Source organism: Squalius cephalus, assembly GCF_949319135.1.
Source record: "Squalius cephalus genome assembly, chromosome: 22".
Classification (NCBI taxonomy): Eukaryota; Metazoa; Chordata; class Actinopteri; order Cypriniformes; family Leuciscidae; genus Squalius; species Squalius cephalus.
The window spans coordinates 27,200,045-27,220,515 of NC_137143.1; the positions used below are offsets into that span (position 1 = coordinate 27,200,045).

General features: G+C 37.6%; 1 protein-coding gene across 1 annotated transcript in view; it reads left to right on the forward strand.

The window, feature by feature from the left end:
• The window catches only part of gnai2a (guanine nucleotide binding protein (G protein), alpha inhibiting activity polypeptide 2a), a 65,574-nt gene that overhangs the window by 31,085 nt on the left and 14,018 nt on the right, over positions 1 to 20,471 (forward strand). Inside the window, exons 2-3 of the mRNA XM_079856846.1 lie at positions 18,447 to 18,489; positions 19,896 to 20,037. Coding sequence (XP_079712972.1) covers positions 18,447 to 18,489; positions 19,896 to 20,037 — 185 coding nt within the window. The remainder of the gene's footprint in view (positions 1 to 18,446; positions 18,490 to 19,895; positions 20,038 to 20,471) is intronic.

Sequence of the window (20,471 nt, forward strand, 5' to 3'; positions counted from 1 at the left end):
TTATATGATGAAAGCTACCAGGTTGGCTTTGGAACAGGTTCAGTTGAATGTCACTTTTGAATAAAATTGGCTCCAATCGGGATCATTAAGGGCATTTTGGTTTGTGTGTGGCTGTCTGGAGTCTTCCTCTCTTCTCTTTGGGCTTCAAGGCAACCTAGAGCGTTAGACAGACTTCTTCCTTTGAAGGCCTTTCTGCCAGAATTAATTATCAAGCATGTCGCTTGGGTGTGCCGTCCATTGCGCAAGTGTGTGAATGAACAGGCATCTGTCAACACACCTCCTCGGTTGCTTTCTTCCTCGCCTCTGCCAAAACAGCACAATAGCAAGTCTGGCGTGCTACACTTTATGTGAAAAATGTTCCTTCTATCTCCTCTTAAGCGTCTGTCTCCGTCTGTGGTGCCTTTGTTTACAAAATCCACAATTTTTTGGTCTAACTTTGAGCTGAACCAATTTTAGGGCTGTTCATTGTTGAAGGGCATATCTGTGCCCCCTGCCAAGCATTAATGATATTTTAGTAATGCATTGCCTGGCAGTGGGTAGTGGCGTGGCTTTATTAAAGTCTGATCTGTGCCTAGAGGAGGAATCAAACACAGGACTGTCAGAGTGCTGGAGACTTCACAAATGTGGCTGTGTAATAAAAGCTAGAATTAATATGAGTATGTCATTGAATTCTCTAAGAAATATCTAATTTTGTCACCTTTTACAGACTCTGGATTGTCAAATGGATACGTATTGTACTCTCACTGATAAGATCATCTTTGGAAGTGCCCATTGTAGAAACCTGATACCTTGTAGATAGGGGTGGGGGCGGTATGACCAAAATTCTGTTTCACGGTATGACTAATTTTATTTCACGGTAACGATATATTTCACGATATAGTTATTTATATCTGTAGTTATTCTCGAAAAATCGACAAAAAGGGCTTTGTATAATAAATAAACCCAAATATTTTAGAAATGAAAAGTACTTCACTTTGTTTGAATTTTCTTTTTCTTTCATTTGGTAAATTATTTCTTTGGTAAACTTTTTAATAGCTAAATATAGTAAACAAAACACTCTCATCAACTTTTAGATGAACTGCCCCCAACTGTTTGATATTAAATACAACTCATAGGTGCAATTCAACTTTAAATTAAGTGTTGTCTGAATAATTTTTCAATCTCATGTTATTGCTTACTTAAACAATCAGTTTATAATATCTGAATATTTTATATTGAACTATTCTATCTATTCATAATAAATTAGTTACTTCATTTTAATTTGGTAGGATATTAGTAGATACTAGTTATGTTTAAATGTTTTCCTGGTACATTTTTGCCATGTCTGCTTTTAAAGGGCTTGTTTTGTTCTTTTTGTGATATCTGGCAACCCGTCACCTAAAGCTTTAATCAAGAGAGGTTCAGAAGTGTCAAGTTCATCAAGTTCATAAGTAACTAGAGAACAGCAGTATGAAAACCGAACAGCAGCTACTGTTAGTGTTGACTAAGTAGTGTCAATTATACACACCTTGTAACTGCATCATTATTTTGCATAGCTCGGTGAACACCGACACACCGCGCTCCCTCTCAGTGTGTGCGCACCAAGCGGCAACCTCCCCGTCTCTCTCTTGAAACCAACACGGAAGTGAGTTAAACTGTAATTCGTTGACTGGCCGCTTGAGGCTGTTGTCAGAAGTGAGTCAAATCTGTATCTCCCCCATGTTAAAATGACCAACTTTACAGCAGAAAAAAACGTGTTTAAAGCCTGGTGTCTGTATGTGGATTTGGTCTATACAGCTAATTTTGCCCTTCATAACAACTGTGAGGGGGGTGAATTATTTTATAACTCGTCCGTTTAGTTGATTAATATTTAAATTTAAGGGTGTGGCCAAGCCACTTGAGTGACAGATGGATTGCCGCTGTCAGTGCTAGCCGTTTGTCTGCTGTTACTAGCCGTCACTTCACCTCAGCAATGTTAGCTGCTGAACTTGCCATCTCTGCAGTGTTTGTGCTTTTTTTTCGGGATTATCATTTCATACAATTTTAATACTTGGGTAACGTTACAAAGCTCACGTCTTTGGATTACGTCGTTATCGTTCGAGAGAACAACCAGCGCTGTATTTCAGTTGTTTTCCTCTGTGAACATGCACTAATGGATGTCTGACAATTTCGTTGCTTTTTGGGGTTTTCAAATTTAAAACGTCAATAAATGCTCGTTCGTTCTGCTCCCATGGAACAGATGGATTATAATATGCTTACCGGTATGTAGGTTACCGTCAGATGAAATCATGCGGGCGTCGGTGCTTTCTCCGTCCGTGAATGAGCGCGGATTTTCTAGCGCATTTACTTGCACTTCAAAGGCAATATATCTATGGTTTAACGGTTAAACCATAACCCATTTGAGAGACGGCAACATCAGAATTTAAAATGGACTGAATAAGCTCTCTACGAACTTGAGCGATGCCGCGCTGACGGACCATGAAAGAGTGACGGACATGTATGCACATAAATCACTGTCACACACAAACACTCTCGAAGTAATACACAGTCTCACTTGTAGCCATGTCTTTTAACTATTATAATATTTCGAAGGGCAAAAATAGGAACGTTTAATTGGCTTTACATCATCAGCTAACTCGATCACGTCGAGCTAGGTGATTTCAGATAGCCAGGCCAGGCTCCTCAGCAGCTCCACTCACGCCCCGCCTGTTTGTCCATTTTCTGTTATCCGGGAGTGACGCAAAGCCAAGATGGCGACGGCCGGCTCCGCCCACTTTAGGCTTCAAAAATGCTCTTCAGAAACCTACGGGTGACGTCACGGACACTACGTCCATATTTTTTTACAGTCTATGGTGCGCACACGCGCGTGTCTTTTGCATCAGTAAAATGCGATCGGTTAACGTAATTTGAGTGACAAGTTGTAATCATGCAAAGCAAGATTTTATCAGCTGGTTCAGTGGCCAATTGTTTGGAGTTAGAAATATATAACTCGCACTGCATATTTAGTAATTTTGCCTCAGATACAGGATTATACATTCGCTTTAACAAGCAGGGTGTTCATTACCACGGCAACCGCTCGCGTGTCATGCTGAATGCGAGTTTCGTGTTTAAAAAGTAACTATACATAAGAGACAGAAAGATGCAGATAACTATACATTATTTAAGGTTATTTCTATTCGTTACGATATTGATATATGAACTGTTGTTGTCAAGTAAGCTTCATGCTTTCCCCGTTGCGATCGTGCACTCCTCTAAACTGTAGCCTACGGGTGCTGCACTGCTCTAGTTTACTGCTGCGCCTTTCCCCCCGAAAATATCACGTTAACAACAACCCTTTAGAAAATGTTATTCCTTTGTTGGATCCTCTTCATCTGCTTTCTCCATGTTTCTTTGACAAATCTCACTAGTGTCTCAGTCTCACGCACACTGCATGCGAGTTAACCACGCCCACTTATTTACATGTCGCGGTATACACGAAATGAAAAAATCTGTTACGGTTGACATTTTCTACCGCGGTAGCGATATATACCATCATACCGCCCAGCCCTACTTGTAGAAATTGGGCATGGGTCACAATGGTCAAATAGTCAAAAAGGTTTTATTATTTTATACATATATTGCCAATTGCTAACCTGTTCTTTGTATCTCTGTTTTTCTTGCCTAACATCAGTACCAGCCAGATTTGCAGGATGAAAATCAGACTCCCTTTTTCTCATTCTCTTTCCTTCTCTTGTTCTGTCTCTCCCGCATTTCTTTTTTTCTTACGTATGCTTTGTCGAAATTATCCATAATTTATATGTGTGTGTTCAGGAAGCCAGCTCCCTAATGGAGGTATGCATAATGTATTCGTCATGCTTTTATTGGAGCCTCTGGTGGCCCATTCCGAAATTGAGGCGAGTACTGCGTCTGTTCCATGATATACTAAAGTCTGGGAATAACCATGGATTCCACAATTTGACATATCAATATCTTTGAATCATGATATGATGAATATTGTGAAACAAGGTTGTCCCCCCCCCCCCCAATGCTCTTTTAAGTCTCACAAATCTTCTTTCATAATGTGATCAATCAATGTCAAAATTCATAATTATCATAAAAATAACATTTTTGCAAAGCCAGAAATAAAAATTAAATGCACTACCATTCAAAAGTTTGGGGCCAATAAGATTTTTTTTTACATTTGAAAGAAGCCTCTTCTCACCGAGGCTGCATTTATTTGATTAAAAATACAGTAAAAACAGTAATATTGTCAAATATTACAATTTAAAATGACTTCTTTCACTTTGAATATATTTTAAGTATAATTAGCGTTGTGCTATATCACGATTTTAGAACGTGAAATATTAAAATGTCTCAACGTGTAAACCCAAAGCGCGTCTTGCGCACATTAAAAGCCTGTCATACAGCGATAGTACTGTGAGAACCAATTGCGGTTAAACTGTCTAATACACTCACACAAGGTTTTCATAAACAGTTGTTTATATCTTAAGTGAATGTAAACAGGTGGCATGAGTGTCAGTGTGATATGCATGTGTATCAGTATATTAGATCTGTGCATTAGGTCTTAAAGTGATAGCAGCCTAATATTCCTGCTGCCGTCTGTTGCAGGAATATTGTAATGTAATATCTGTAATGTCAAACTACAAAGTAAGTTTAGTAGCTTTAATAAGAAACAATGTATATTTAATTCATACACTGTAAAAAAATTCTAACCTCCCCAACTCAAAATGTTTTGACTCAATGTTTTTACCTAAACTAAAAATGTATATTGGTAAATTTATATTAGTAAAACAACTTTACTGTATTGTCTATTCCCCGTTGCCCCCCCCCCCCCCCAAAAAAATAAAAAAGTATTACATCATTATATATTAAACACTCAAGCCATTCTGCCAGTTTATTTAATAATATAATAGTTTAATACATTTTATTAAATCTACAACAGTATTTTGAAAATACCTTAAAATGGTAAATACATTGAAATTTTCTGCACAGTAGACCTTAAAAATCATGCATTTAAATTCAGGATTCTAATAAGATACACAAAGCTGATGAATTGCACCTTACATTAACAAAATCACAATTATTTGAAAAAACATCAATTATCTGCAAAAACATCAAAAAATACCATAAAATGTAAGTAACTGGGGAGTGTACTCACCCAGCGTTTAGAGAAACTTCACTTACATTTTAGTATTTAGGAACTTAGAGTTCATGAAACATTAAACATCTACAAATATTTGCTAAAGTGCAAAAACGCCATAAAATGCAAGTAACTGGAGAGGGTTACTTCAAATGTTCAGTGTAACTTCACTTGAATTTTTGTATTCTCACAAGAGGTACTTTGTGCTCATGAAACTGCATCTTAACAATTTATAAACATTAATCACCTAAAACATTTACAAGTGTTTTGTAAGACTGCAAAAGTCACACACACACACACACACACACAAAAAAAGGAGAAATGGGAAGTACTTCAGGGTTACTTCACTCGGTGTTTAGTGTAATTTCATGTGAATTTAAGTATTCTCACAGGAGGTACTTTGACCTCATGATGTCCTCTTAAATGGTGAAGAAATGCTGATTGAGAGCAGATTGAGAGCCTTAAAATCACAGTTGTCACAAGAAAATGTGACATTCTCCTTAATGCCAGTCTTTGGATGTACCCCTCCACAGATGTGTTTTTAAAGCCCCAATTCTTTTGAAAATACAAAAACATTCTGGGTGTAAACAGTGAAAGGAAGTTGCATTAACTTGACCAATGGCCAATTCTGTATTGCTTGAAAGGGATGTCTTGGTGACGTGATGAAAACTTGCAGAAGCGGCACTGCATGGACTTCTTATGCTGAAAGCCTGCAAAATAAATAAATGACAAAGCCTCCTTGCATCAAATAGCTGGCGACAAGTGACAGAACAGAAGTTTTTTACATAACACTGCCAAATTTAATTAATTTATGTCTTTAAATCACATGCAGCAATATTTTTAACCTTCAAACATCTTAATGAATTTTAAATTCATGAGGATGTCTAGTGGCGCATCCTGGCAGTAACACTCTGGGCAGCAAAATGAAGTCTTGCATATTCATGTAAAATAACTTACTTCTGCATTGATAATAAGGTGGATACATTAGTGGATTACAGCAAACAAATTTGGCCCCCGTTCATTAAATTCTTTAAATTAGTCAATTAATTAATAATGTCAATGTAATATCATCAAATAATACTAAGTTTTGAAGTTGATTTTTGGTTGAAAAGAAAGTTCTAAAGAACAGCTTTTATTATTTTAAACAATGTGAAAGTCTTTACTATCACATTTGCTCAATAAAATTATTGATTTTAATTTGTATTAATAATTCATGTATGTAATATAAATAAATGAATAAGTAAATATACATATGACATGCACAGTTTATGAAAGAGTTTTGCTGTAATGTATTGATTAGCTTTACATCACCAGTAGCTTGTATACATCCACTATTCAGTGTCAAAGGACGTCCAGCTGTACAGATTTTCATATTAAGCTTTGTTTCAGCATCTTTCTGTTCTGAAGTGGATGTCTGGTTTCCCCCTCTAAAACAATAGCAGCTTAAGTGTCAGGAAGTACCTTAAGTGTCTTTTCATGTTCCTGCCTTTCTTGTCTCATAAAAGCAAGACATTCTGAGTGTGTATGTTGATGTCTATAGTTGGTGTATTCTATGTGTGTGTGCATGACATTGTTTATAACTATATTGTCTCCGGACAGTCACATGCTCTAATTCGTTTGTCTGCTGTTTGTTGCAACTGTGGAATTAAAGAGGATTTTCTGTTTGTAGAGTTAATCAAAGCACTCTTCTTAATCTGTGCGTCAGCCCGATCTCAGATGGAAGAAACCGTCTCCTCGGAAAAGAGTTCACATTGCTAATTGATTTTTAGATGCTTAAAACATCAGCCGTGCACATACTGTTCTTTCTCTGTCTCTCTCTTGAATAAATGCACGCACACTCTCAAACTGGCCCATCGCCAGGTTCTGCTCAGTCAGATCTGCAGCAAGATTGTGCCGAACGCTCAGACTCTCCTCACGCATACACTTTATTTCTAGCTAATTCATCCCGGCCGGGACTGTAAAACTCTGGGATGAGAGTCTGTGAAAATAGGATGGGCTGGTTTTGAAAAGTCACATGACTATAAGAACTACTTTTGAAACTGAGATCTGCATACTCAGAAGAGAGACCTAAAACATTTTTTCTACACTGATCTGACACCTATGCCTATTCTAACGTCAAGTCTTTCTGACCCCTCTGCCAGTGCACGGGATGCAGTCTCCAACCTTTTACTGTCATTTACGTATCGATCAGCACAAACAGCACTGCTGCTTATATGGTTGCTAAGCGGATGAGAGCTGACACTGAGGGTAGTGTCGCGTAACCAGCCTTTTAACAGGAACAACTGATCAACCAACATATAAAGTGACAGTTTGACAACCACAGTTTTTTTTTTCTTTCTTTTTATAGGCCATTTACGGGCCATCCATCCAATTTTTTATATAATCTCAGTATGATTTTGAAATTTCATTGCAACTATGGTAGTTTTTAATTTTATGCTTTATTTGTAGTTTCTGAATGTTTTTACCCGTATTACTTTTCATACCCAATACCATAGTTTTGAGGAAGCACTTTCTTTTTGATGCAGTGAACACTCTGAACTAGGGGTGTGCACGAATATTTGATCTGTAATTATTATTCTTACATAAAAAAATAAAATACTATTTGAATTTTACTACGTTGCTTTGCTGGCTGAAAATGCAGTGAATCCATGATTAATCCCAATATCTAACTCGCAGTTATAATTAAATGCAATTGGTGGCGCTGTGCGGCATGTTTGTTAACTTAAGTTGTTTTTATGTGATCACATAATTTCGTCCGAAGTTTGGAATTAGGCTACTTAGATGAAAATTATCTTACTAAATAATCTTACAAAATGGAATTACTTTTGATCAAATTAATTAATGAATCTGAGTTATCATAATATCACCACCACAATGAGAAATCACATGAAATCCAAACAGCAGTCGAATGAGGAAAGACAGCTGTCCATCACTGCATACACGACAGGTAAGCGCAGCTGTACCCCGACTGATGCTTTTGTTCTTTATATTTTTTGTTTACTCATATTGTTTAATCTTTTCATCTTAAAGAAAACCTTATTGTAAGCTTGTTGTGTATATTGCCTAATCATAAGCTTGTTCAGAAATGGTGCCTTAAACTTAACTTAAACTTAAAAAATAAAAAAAATTCGTTAACCGTCATTTAAATAAACGAATATTTGAATATTCGATTTTTATGAGCCCGAATATTCGAATGCAATGTTTTTGAAAAATGTCTGAATGATTTGTGGGCATGTGGCTGAGCCTTTAGGTAACAAAAGTGGGAGGAGAACACAGCATGTGCTTGTTTGTGATAGAGTTTCGTTGTCAGTAAGTTTTGCTCCTCGCTGATGGATATAAAGCTTTTAGATGCGTCTGATGTGTTTTTGTATGTGATAAGAGGGTTTCTTAGATGAGTTCGACTGGAGAGCTCAGGGGAGATCTGCCGTCTGCCAGGAGACTTCAAGGCCTCTGGGCTACTGCTTGCTTGCTTTGAGACTGACACACACACACATAAACACAAACACAATGCTCCGTCCTTCTGCTGCCTGCCTAGATTAATGAGACCAGTGTCATGCTTTGCCCAGACAAACACACATACACACTTATTCACAAGGGCCCAAAGGCAGGTGTTTAATAGATATTACTCCGCGCGTAACCTCTAACCAAGCACTTTATTTACATCAACACGCCTCTCAGTGGACCTGTTAGAGTCATTAGACACACTGCGGTTCTTTAATTAAACATCTCATGGGCTGGAAGAAAATGCAGATGTTCCAGCTGGAGAATAATCTGATTTTTTCAGTTCTCTTTAGTGTTTATCCCTCATTATTTTGATTTGATTGTCAAGGGCACATGTGATGTGGGTTTCTGAAAGTGCATGTGGTGAAGTGTACACATGGTCACAGGTCATGAGAATGACCGTCATGCTTCTAAATGAAACCGATCTAAGGTCATTGCTGTTGTGTAACTCGCACACATGGTAGTTCGAGCTTTTCTTTCTTTAGTTGTCTCTTGAAGTCTGTGTGAGGCCTCAGTTTGAACTCCTACCTCACTGCTCATGCTAGACACTGCCTGGGGTCTTATTGATTTCTCGCTGATTTATCGACTTGAGCTTTAGTACTGTATTTTTAACAAATTTGTGTTGAGCAAACCATTAACTCCCATTCAGCTTTGGCCAAATAACTTGTTTTGCACCATTTTTTGCTATGGGCATGATACCTCAAATCATGTGGTTTGTTTGAGGAGAGGTATGCTAGCCTATTACTTTTCTAAGTACCTACAATTTTCACCTTGTGGACACGCACATAAAAATTCTTTCATTGAAGGCTTGCATAGACTTTCATGGAAGGAGGAACATGAGACCAGAATCTGTCTTAGTGTTTCTTTAACAAAGACAGCCTCATTATGCTAGTGTTTTCATGTAGCAGCCATTTCTTCTTGATTTCTCTATGGCATCTCCATCCAGCGGTGTAAGCTGTATTCTTAGTAAATGAGTCTTGAAAAGATGCCATGTGTTTTCATCTCTTTGTCTCTCTCTTGTGTTACCTCTGTGTGCTTGAAGAATGGAAAATGAATTCATCCATCATCTTTTCTTTAAATGTCAAACTTCTGGACATTGATTTTACATTCTGGATGAATCTCTGAATTATTAAGAATAATAAAATGACATTTTAGTTCTACTTTCCGAGTATGAATTATCATATGCAGTAAAAGACAACAATACTCAAGCACTGTAAAAGGTTTTGCCACTAACTCAACTGTCTGGCTTCTCTCCTGTACATGATTTATGAGCTTCTACAACTTTTGATCTCCTAAATGAACTCCTTTCCACAAATTGATCATAGAAATAAAAACGGTATATGAATAAAAATGAATAGCACAGTTTTCTCAAAGCCAATAATCAAAGTACTCTCTCAATATTCAAAGTGCAATTAGAGACCAAATTTTTCTTCAAGCATGATACCGAGCTAAGAGATGTTTACAACTACACAGCCCAGCCTAAGATAGCTTTCATATTGGCAGATATGCGCATGCATCAGACAGCCGCTTTCAAAATGTGGTTTATTGAAATCGTGTTTGAAATCGAAAGTAAGACGCGTTCGCATTCAAACTAGATTTCTATATGCTGAGTGCTCATTCTACAAGATAAGACTTTTTACAGATGCTTAGGCCTCTGCCATGGTCTTGTCAGTTATTTCATCATTTACTCTCGTCACGTGATCAGTGAACTCTGATTCCTGCTGCACTACGTACAAATCTGCAGCTTGTGTTGGATGGAATTGAAGCAACCGTTATCCAAATTAATTAAATGGTTTTTATTTCTATAAATAGCAAAACCACATTGGAGGTGTAATGTAAATGTAGCGGTGCCATATTCTATCCCAATTTCACCCTCACACTCAATATCGTGAGACAGCTTTTCACCTCGACTAGAAATTTCATCACATTTTAATCTCGTCACACCTCTAATCAATAATTATTATTTCTTCCTTGGGAAATTTGTTCAGTGTTTGGACCTCCTGCATCCTGGCTCTGTTCGACCACAGACGTGGAAGTGCTAGAGGCAGGAGGGACTCTTGGCAATATCTCTCTTTCTCTCTCTCTCTCTGTGTCCTTATGGGATTTGGAGGAAATGCTTTCTGCTCAGACCCTTTGTTCCGTTATTCCCTAAACTAGGACCTGCTTCCTCCCCACCCACATCTAACCTTAACTGTTTAACCGTCTCACCACAAAGAATCAAAACACGTCATCTTTTGGTATATCTCTGCTCTGGGAAAAAAATTAATTTCGGCTCTTCCCCACAAGGGTGAATCTCAAGAAACCGATCAAGAACAAAAGAGGCATTATTAAAAAATACATTTTGTATGAATAAAATAAAGCTTATTTTTAGGACTATTGGGATATATTTATTGATGTATATATTTGACAGTTTTTATTACATTTTTCTCGTTACTGTAAAAAGAATTAAAAAAACTCATTCTCTGTACTAATATGAAAAGGTTATAGAAATGTTAACGTTTATACATCATGTATTTGTTTTACTGAATTTAATTTTAGCAGCTTTTCATTTAAAAATAATGATTTTCATTATTACAGTATTAAGAATTTAGTTTTAATTGCCCTAAAAATATAATTTGAATGAGTAATTTGGTGAATTTAATGATTTTGTTAATTATTAAAATTCAATTATTCTGTTGATTTTGTAGTCAAGTATGACCTGGTCATTTCTTCATGAGATTCACCCTCTAACCATTGCAGGTATTATAATATTTGTGGTCATGGCAGCTTTGGCGAGATGCCACAGGCTAAACTTCTTCATTCCTGTGGTTTTGACATCGCTTGGTCATGTAAGGTAATACTGTTCACCTCACAAACAGAAAACGAGACTGGAGAAAGTCAGTCAGTACAAAAGCCTGTAGAAAAAACAATTGGAATATTAAAACATCACACCATCTGAACAGCTTGTCATATCAGACCAGACCAGACTGGTTGGTGCAGCCCAAGATAGCCAAGACCGACCGCAGGCTTGGAATAAAGAACCAACCACCCTAAATTATAGATCAACTCAATGGCGATTATCTCAGTCTCATGAAAACAGCCCGATTAGGAGTTCATTACTGCTGCTGCTGAGCTTGTAAAATCTGACACAGCACTTTGTTGAACTTTCAGAGCTGTACTTTTTAAAGGACCCAAACTGATTGATGCAGCTGTGGACTAGAGGCTGTTAACGCCTCTGTTTGATGGCAATCACGATAAGCCTAATAGTGCAGTGGGCTCATGCAAGCACTATTATATTTTGTCCATGTTTGCTGCTTCATTTCTGTTTGAATGAAGAGTTTTGCGGTGGTGATGGAGGCCTGGGGTGTTGAGGCTCTAAGAGGGGTGTGTGTGTGTTTGTGAGGCTGGTTCAGCTGTAATTGTTGTGACCTAAATGATGGTAAACAGTGGCATTGCTGTCCACACAACCAGAGCCACATTGACACTGGCCTCTTTGTCCTTCTCTTTCCACCCCCTCCGATATACATACACACACACACACACACACACACACATACGGGCCATTTGTAGCTCCATAAGGGCTATAGGGAGCAGGATGGCCCCAAGCAGACTGGACTGGCATGGATTTCCCTCCCTGGGTGGAAACTGTAAGAAACAGGGGACTCTGGGACAATGGCTACGTGACTCTCTTTGGCATCTTAGGAGCCAAGCGTGGAAAGAGTCTTTTGTTTCTAGTCTGCGTTTTCCAACGTGTTACATCATACTTCCACTAATACACACGTGTGAGATGTTGTGGAAGCTGTTTAGATGTGATTTAGGTGCACGCTAATGTGGTTTCCAGAGCTCCTTAGTTATTTTTCCTTCTGGATTTCCTTTCTTTGGGGGCTTTCACACTGGACACGAAGTCTTTGTTTTTCAGAACAGCTCTGTCATTGCCGATTCATTATCCAGTGGTTGTTTTAGCGATGAAACAGCGAGTCATTTTTAGTAAGACATTGTTCAGTTGCCATTACTCTTCTCAGTACTCAGTAGCCAGTCTCTGTTAAAAAACAGCATTTATTTGAAATAGGTCTTACTGTCTTTTTGTTAAAAAAAATCGACTTGAACAGTATTATATATTGACAAGTATCAGTAACAATTTTCAAAATTCCAATGTTTGAGTGCTATATATTTTTACCCTTATTATCCTACTTAAGAGTATTATGTTCTATGCAACATATTCACATCAAACTCCACTGAAATCAGCCGCATGTGTAGAAGATTCCAATTTAGTCTCTATTTAAGGGTGCTGTCTTCCTTCTAAGTAGCACACTAGGTTTTTGACAGAGCTAGTGTGTGTTACCGTTGACCAGCAGGTGCAGCCGTTTTGAAGGTGTCTCACCCACAGACCAATAAAAGCTTGTTTACTGAACACACAAATTTCCCACTACGTCACCAAAGAATGGTGTTTGTTGGAGTTTCAGGTATTACAAATGTGTGTAATAGGCTGTGAAACCACCAAACAAATGTGCGACACATTTGAACTTTTGTCTCAGTCTTGTTAAGAACAACATTTCCTAACTCTATTGATATGACCACTGGGCAATAAACCAACCTTGGGGAAAAATTAACGCTATCAAATAAGCAGGCAAATAAATTTTTCAGACAGCCCAATAAACAGCTGACAGTTTTATCCATTTAGTAGATATAAACGGGGGCATAAAAACAATCAGACTCGCCCATCTGCGGGGCATCATCAGTCTGCGGTCTAGTCTCCGGTGCATTGATCAGGGTGAACCACACCAGAAGTGTTTGACTGGTTTCAGAACAGCTCTGTCATTGCCGATTCATTATCCAGCGGGTTGTTTTAGCAGGCGTGTAACATTTCAGATGGCCCAAGAGACACTTCAATGATGTTCAGCTCTTATTAAACCATCGCTTCATTAGTCCAAAGTATTCGGTTTGTGAGCGTGTATGTGCATTTGTCAGTGTGTTCTTATATTTTGTCAAATATTTTTTTTTTGATAATCACAGGCCTCCTACATTGAAACGGTTAACTAACATCGAGTGCAAGCAGTGTTGTTTTTGTGAGAGCAGTGAGACTTTTTGTTCATTTAACATGCTCAGAGAAACCTAATGGAAATGGCTTGTTTTGTGTTTCAGCTCTCAAGCTTTTAGTTCAGTCATTCAAGTCTTGTTTAATGGATCCTCAGACTACAAAGGGAACTGCATGTGACTTCAATATGGTAAAAGTAAAATGTGGCTAATTGGCATTTAATTGTTGAGGGCAAGTTGGCCTCCTGCGGAATGACATGCTATAATTTTATATATTTTTTTAATAATATTATTTTCCAGAGCACGTGCACAGTCCATTGCACCACAGCTCTGACACATTCATATTTATTAAAACCTAATTTCTTGATGCTTGTTTATTTGGAAAAAAAAGCTCATGGACAGGTTTTTTAACTACCCATGTATATTTAATTTTTTTTAATGTATTTTGTATAAAGGCTCCCTTCAGATTATTAGTCCAGCATTGTTATTAGTCTAGTACCAGAGAGCAGAAGAGTGAGATGAATTTATTAAGTGAACAGTCAGAGAGATCACGCTCTGCTTGTGAAGGCCTGGAGATTCCCAGAATTTGAGCAGAAAGGAGCTAATGCCTAGCAACCGTGCCACAAAGAGCGGAGAACTGTGAGCTTCTAGAGCATTCAATGCAAAAACCCAAAGGACGAATGAAGTAAGAGCGAGAGAGCAAGAACTTAAGTCTGTTTGATCACACACATGATCTTAGCATTTTAAATAAGTAAATTACTTGCTTATGAAGTTGAGAGCTGCAGCTGAGAGACCGTAAAACTGGTTAGGCGAAGACCAACCTAAAAAAATAAGACGAGCAGAGTGGACAGACGGAGGACCTGGGTCGCAGCTGCAGCAACAAAACCAAATTATTCTTGTCTTCACTGTGAACCTGTGTGCCTCAGACCATAATAGCCATAAAAACTCAGCCGGACACACTGGCCCCAGATCAGTAGACACCTGAGCTCACTGGCACATTGCTGTACTGTATTGGTGCACCTCTCATTAGCGTAGCTCATGCTGTCATTCACACGCCCACGCTTTCCCTCAGATCCGAGGTACCGCAACCATGTGATGCGTTGAGGTGTTTGAACAGCATAAACAACACCTGATACCAGGCCATTTGCGCACATCTGGAGGTCTTGAGTCAACATGAAATGGCCAATATTTTTGGTAGAGTTTTATTATTATTATTATTTTTATTATTAATTTATTTAATTGTGCCTCTCATTTCCTCTCTTTTTGCATCTTTGTTTTCATCTGATTCTCACTTAAAGTTCAACTTTAAAAGCACTAATAATTTGATAATTGTTTTATGCTGTACATTATGATGTTGTGATGCCTGAATTCACTTGTAGCCTTTAAAATAATAGATTTTTGCTTTTTGATTAATTTAGTTATTTAAAAATATATATTTTTTAATCATTTATTGGAATCACCTAAATGTGAAATTATTTTCGTGCATCCCTGAAAAATGCAAATCCCGCTGTTTTTTCCTGATAATTATTTTAAAGTTATGTTGATACTGATCAATTGTGGATATTAATCTTCTTTACCACTTTGGATTTGTTATTATTATTATTATTATTATTATTATTATTATTATTATTATTAAGGAGAAACTACTGCAAGTGAATATTCTGGCCAAGATGTGCATATTGCTTTGGATGTTAGCTCATAAAGTGAAAACAGGTTTGGTTTAAATGATGGTGTGCATGAAAATCCAGGCCATATAATAAATACTTTTAGAAACAGGATAAACACTATTACTGTCCCAGTGGAATCGCTGGTAATGTTTAAAATGACCCTACAAAGGATCTATAACCATAATTGGACAAATCGGAGAGATGTAGCATGCTTCAGTTTGTAGCTCATTTAAGATCCTTTAAAAGAGAGTTTTGCAGGTAATCCATCACACAACTTCTGTTCGGTTGAGTGTTGCTCATGCAATGACCTTTGTCTTTTGTTATGGCTTAAAACATATTCCGTGGAAGTGTCGCCAATGTTTTATTCACAGACAATAACTAAAACATACACGGCCACATCCTGCAGGTGCGCAACACTAGTTGTATGAATACTAATACACAATAGATGGGGTGATTCATACAGGCATTAATTTTCCCATGTGGGCCATCCCGTCTCCTGTCTGTCCTCTAAGGGATTGAGCACAATAGGAGTTCACAGCTTGCGTTTGTGTTCGATTTGTTTGTTAAAACTTTTTAAATATACATGATTAAATACTCATCAAAAGTCAGAGGAAGAAAGTAGGATTTTTTTTTTTTTGAAAAAAGTTAACGAGAATCATAACTATTTAGATAATTATAACTATATCCATCCACACCAATGCATGATCACTGCAGTTGGCATGTATAATAAATAAAGTCATGTTGTCTGCCTCTTTAAATGCTTGAGCTCTGTAAGCCATGGATTCTGATTGGTTGTCTGTTGTTATTTGTCGATATCATTCCTGATGTCATTATCGTTACAGCTGTGGTGTGATGTTCCCTATTGTTATAGAATTAGAACAATTATTAAATCTTTATAGTTATTGTTATAGTAGGGACCTATCTAAAATATTACTATTATACAGTAGGATATCTACAGGGAATATCACAATTTCTGTTGTGCATCAGATTGTTTGGAATCATTTGAATTCTCTCCTGTAATGCGATCTCATGAGTAATACAGCACTGTGATTGGACTGAAAGAGTTCATTCTCATGTATTTGTACATGTATATCTCGTATAATTCGTAGAAAGGCTCAGAAACTGATAAGTACTCTCCACTCCATCACCAAGTCACAACTCCGAAACCAATAGCTTAAATTTTGTGACGCTGGTTCAATTTTGCTTTTTAAACCAGAAAAGTGGTTTCAAAAAACAACAAAAATAATCAACGTAATGAGTGATGTGATATTATATTCAGTGATGTGCAAAACTGTACATATATGTGATAAAAAAAAAAACATTTTAGGGTTACATGACCCTTCAATGCTAACATTCTAAACGTGCAGTAGCAGCAAAAATCTTTCAAATGAAAGCCACAAACTGACGCATGACTAAAGTTTGAACGGCTGCTGTCTCCGTAAGGTGTGAGAGATCTGATTTTGCATTTTTTAGGTGTTGACACCAGCTGCTCAAGTGTGAAGTTGTCTCTTCACATAAAAAAAGTGGGCGTGAGAGTGTGGCATGTTGGCAGGTGTGCTAACACCAGGATTTTGAACTCTGTATCTTTTGAGATCTTACAACACACTAGTGATGAGTCACGATTTTCGAATATTCGATTATAAATGTCATGTATAGCAAGGGGACATTTTAATTGTTTATTAATAAACTAGCATTTTTTGTGTCAATGTTGGACTTGGCTGCAAAGAAGTTGACGATGCTGACTCGCCATCTTTGCAGTAGTGAACGCGCCTATAGGAGAAATGCACATTTCATTCGGATTACATAAGCAGAGAGTAGTCTGTTTATTTTCGTTTTGAATTGTTTTGTTTAAAAGTAGGCCTAGAGATTTCAAACTTTCTGCATATTTCTACGCTGAGTTTCGGTTCATTCATGAGACGTGCTCCAGTTCACGTGCAGTGCAAGTTATCGCGCCGGCGCCTCCATGTCCTGATTATAGTGTCTGCTATATTTGCTTCTTATTAAATCCAGGCAAATGGTTGATGAAACATTGATTAAAATTAAGATACAATCTATACAAAACGAAATTCACTTTAAAGAAAGGCTTTCTACAAAACAAAATTGAAGTGGTCGAAATCATGTCTGACCCACTCCATCCAGATACATTGCTTATCTTATGATCCTATCTCTCATGCTGTTCACTTTTCATATAATCAACATAGATGAAATAAAAAAAAACTAACATTTATATTATTTAAACATAAATATGATACTAAATATGTTTTCTTTAATGGATACAACACATAGGCCTACAGTAGTCTACAGAGAAATTTAATGTTGGAGTGGGATTTGAGTGAACACTGTTTTACCGGTGAGCATGTGGGGGAGGGGTGTGAATTTTTTTTTTTTGAATAATTCCCAGCGATCTTCGAATATTATTTTTGCTTGAAATGCCCATCCCTACCACTCACACTCATCTCTTTATTATCTTCTGATACTTTTTCATTGGAGTTTGAGGGCAGCATTTTATGGTTTCTGCTCAGTTTAGAGCGTAAGCTGGGTTTAGAGTTGTGTAAGAGGGTCTCAGACTGACGGCCGGGGGCAGCGCTCTATCTCGGAGCTGCATGTCATGTGACACAAACATGTTTCCCTGAGTGCAAATGTGCCAGTCTGCATCTGATGCGTCGGTCTGACGTGTGCATGTTTGTTTTTGAGATGTTAATAGGTGCTTGTCGGAGCTTTTTGATTCTTGTCAATCTTGTGTATGGCCGTTATGTTTTGTGTGTTTATTTAATGTTCAAATGAGGGAGTTAGATGCCAAATGAGTAGCATGCCCCCACAGGCCTGTGGAAATTACATTGATAAGACCTCGTTTCCTGTTTGTGAAGCACTCAGACATCTCCATTAAAGGCCAAACTTGATAAACACCAGGTCTGGCAGAGAATGGAATGCTGAAGATCGACAGCTAAGTCAGCAAGACTTGAGTTACTGAAAGTATAGACTGCGCACACACACACGCACACACACACTGCAGGGTGGGCATTAGCACTAAGACTCTGACTAGACGGAGGAAAAAACATTGACTGTGTGCTTGCTTTCCTGTCTGAAGATGAAATGAGTGCATGAGTGTGTTTTTTAACCCCGTTTGTTTTGTGTTTCTCTCACAGGTGCTGGAGAATCGGGGAAGAGCACCATCGTAAAACAGATGAAGTGAGTGAATCGACAATTTTCTCTCCACTCTTTCAGACAGTTGTTAATGCTGGTGTGGATGATATGAGAGGGAGCAGCTGCAACTCTACAATTAGAAAATGTTGAAAAAGAAAATAACTCAAATACGCACACACATTCGTTCACATGGCACATTGGGAGGTTTTTTTTTGCCCCTGATAAATGAACTCAACGTGCACATACTCATACACAAACCCCTGAGATCCAAGTCTAGTTTAGATTCATTCATTTCATTTTCACAGCTTCAATGAATCAGTTCTAAGGCCGCTAGCTAGTCAATTGAATAAAAAAGAAAATAAATTCAACATACATCACCAGAGAGAACTCTGTTGTTTAACTGAAGGATTGAGTTGTGACTTTTTTTTTTTTGTTTGTTTTTTGTGTTTTTTTTTTAAATGCAGGCATGGATGAATCACTAACAGTAAGATCAATAACATGCCTTTTGAGAATATATGGGGTGAATTTCTTTTTCATGCCGACTTTAATTAGTGCAAATTGTTCAGCAAGTTTATTTCACCATAACAGAAAAGCAATCATGGAAGACAGTTTACATAAATTCTTGCTCTGGCACCCCTTGTGACAATAATAATAATACATGTGTTTGCCTTGTTGGCGTACTTGAGAAGAGTGTTTTCAGGTCTTACAAATAGATGGTATGTCTCAAAACCGAGCAAGTTGCCTACCTAGATAGAATTTTTTAACATTAGGATTGTTGCAACCATAACACTAAAGGCTAAAAATGCTGTTAACTTGCATGTCATCTTAGCTCACGCTCCCATAAACAGCTGTGGATGTGGGAGTGTGTGTGTAGTCAGGCCCCTGGAAGCAGATAATACTGTTTATCTGACCTTGACCTCTGCTGCTCTTCTTGCGCCTCTGTTTCCCAAAGTAGTTTTACACTAATCACTCTGATGGAAAATGTTTACTACTCCATCTCATTACTGAATGCACCCCGACACACACGCACTTATAATAGCAACATTTATTCTGTTATAATAGAATTACATTATTAAAAAATTACTCTAGAAACTAGTTGTGCTTAGTTATACCCGAGAGAATCCCCTCAGGTGATTTGTATGCCATCTGATTGCCAAGAGTGACAGAGTGAACTGGCTCGCTTGCATCTCCATGAGCCAGAGCTGACTATATTAGCTTCATATTTTTGTGTAAACCATGATGCATTTTTTTCAGAATTATTTTATAAATAGAAATTTCAAAAGAACAGCATTTATTTTGAATAGTTTCTTTTTTGTAACACATTTTTACTGTCACTTTTTATAAAATGAATGTGTTCATTATATATAATGTATAACGTCACATCAAAACAATGATGGCTAAATATCCTGTACAACACTGATCGATTGACCGTCTGGGTGTCCGTTTTGCAGGATTATCCATGAGGATGGCTACTCGGAGGAAGAGTGCAAGCAGTATCGAGCGGTGGTCTACAGTAACACCATCCAGTCCATCATGGCCATCATTAAAGCCATGAGCAACCTCAAGATTGAATATGACGACAGTGGCAGAGCGGTGAGTACACACAGCATTACCTCAGCAAATAAATCACACACACACACACCCTGAGATAGATCTGAGCCTGTGTGTAACACTGTACAGAGGCCCACCAGCCTCAGATGATCCTTTTGTAACATTCTCAATGTCTAAACTGCCACTTTTAATCAATTTAATGCATCCTTTCTGAATAAAAGTATTAACTTCTTTAAAGAAAAAAAAAATATTTTAACGGTATTGAACGAGCCTGAGAATTTTCAAATGCAACTTGTTTTTTCTGTTAGAATGATGAAACTTGTGCACTGACCTGCAAAAATTGCATAAAGCCAGGCAATCAGATTACACATAGTGATTCCAGCCACCTCTTGTCCTCCTCGTTGTGTGAAATCCATTAGATGCTCACATGAACAGTACACTGGCCACATGAGAATAAGACAAAGAAAACTAAAGCT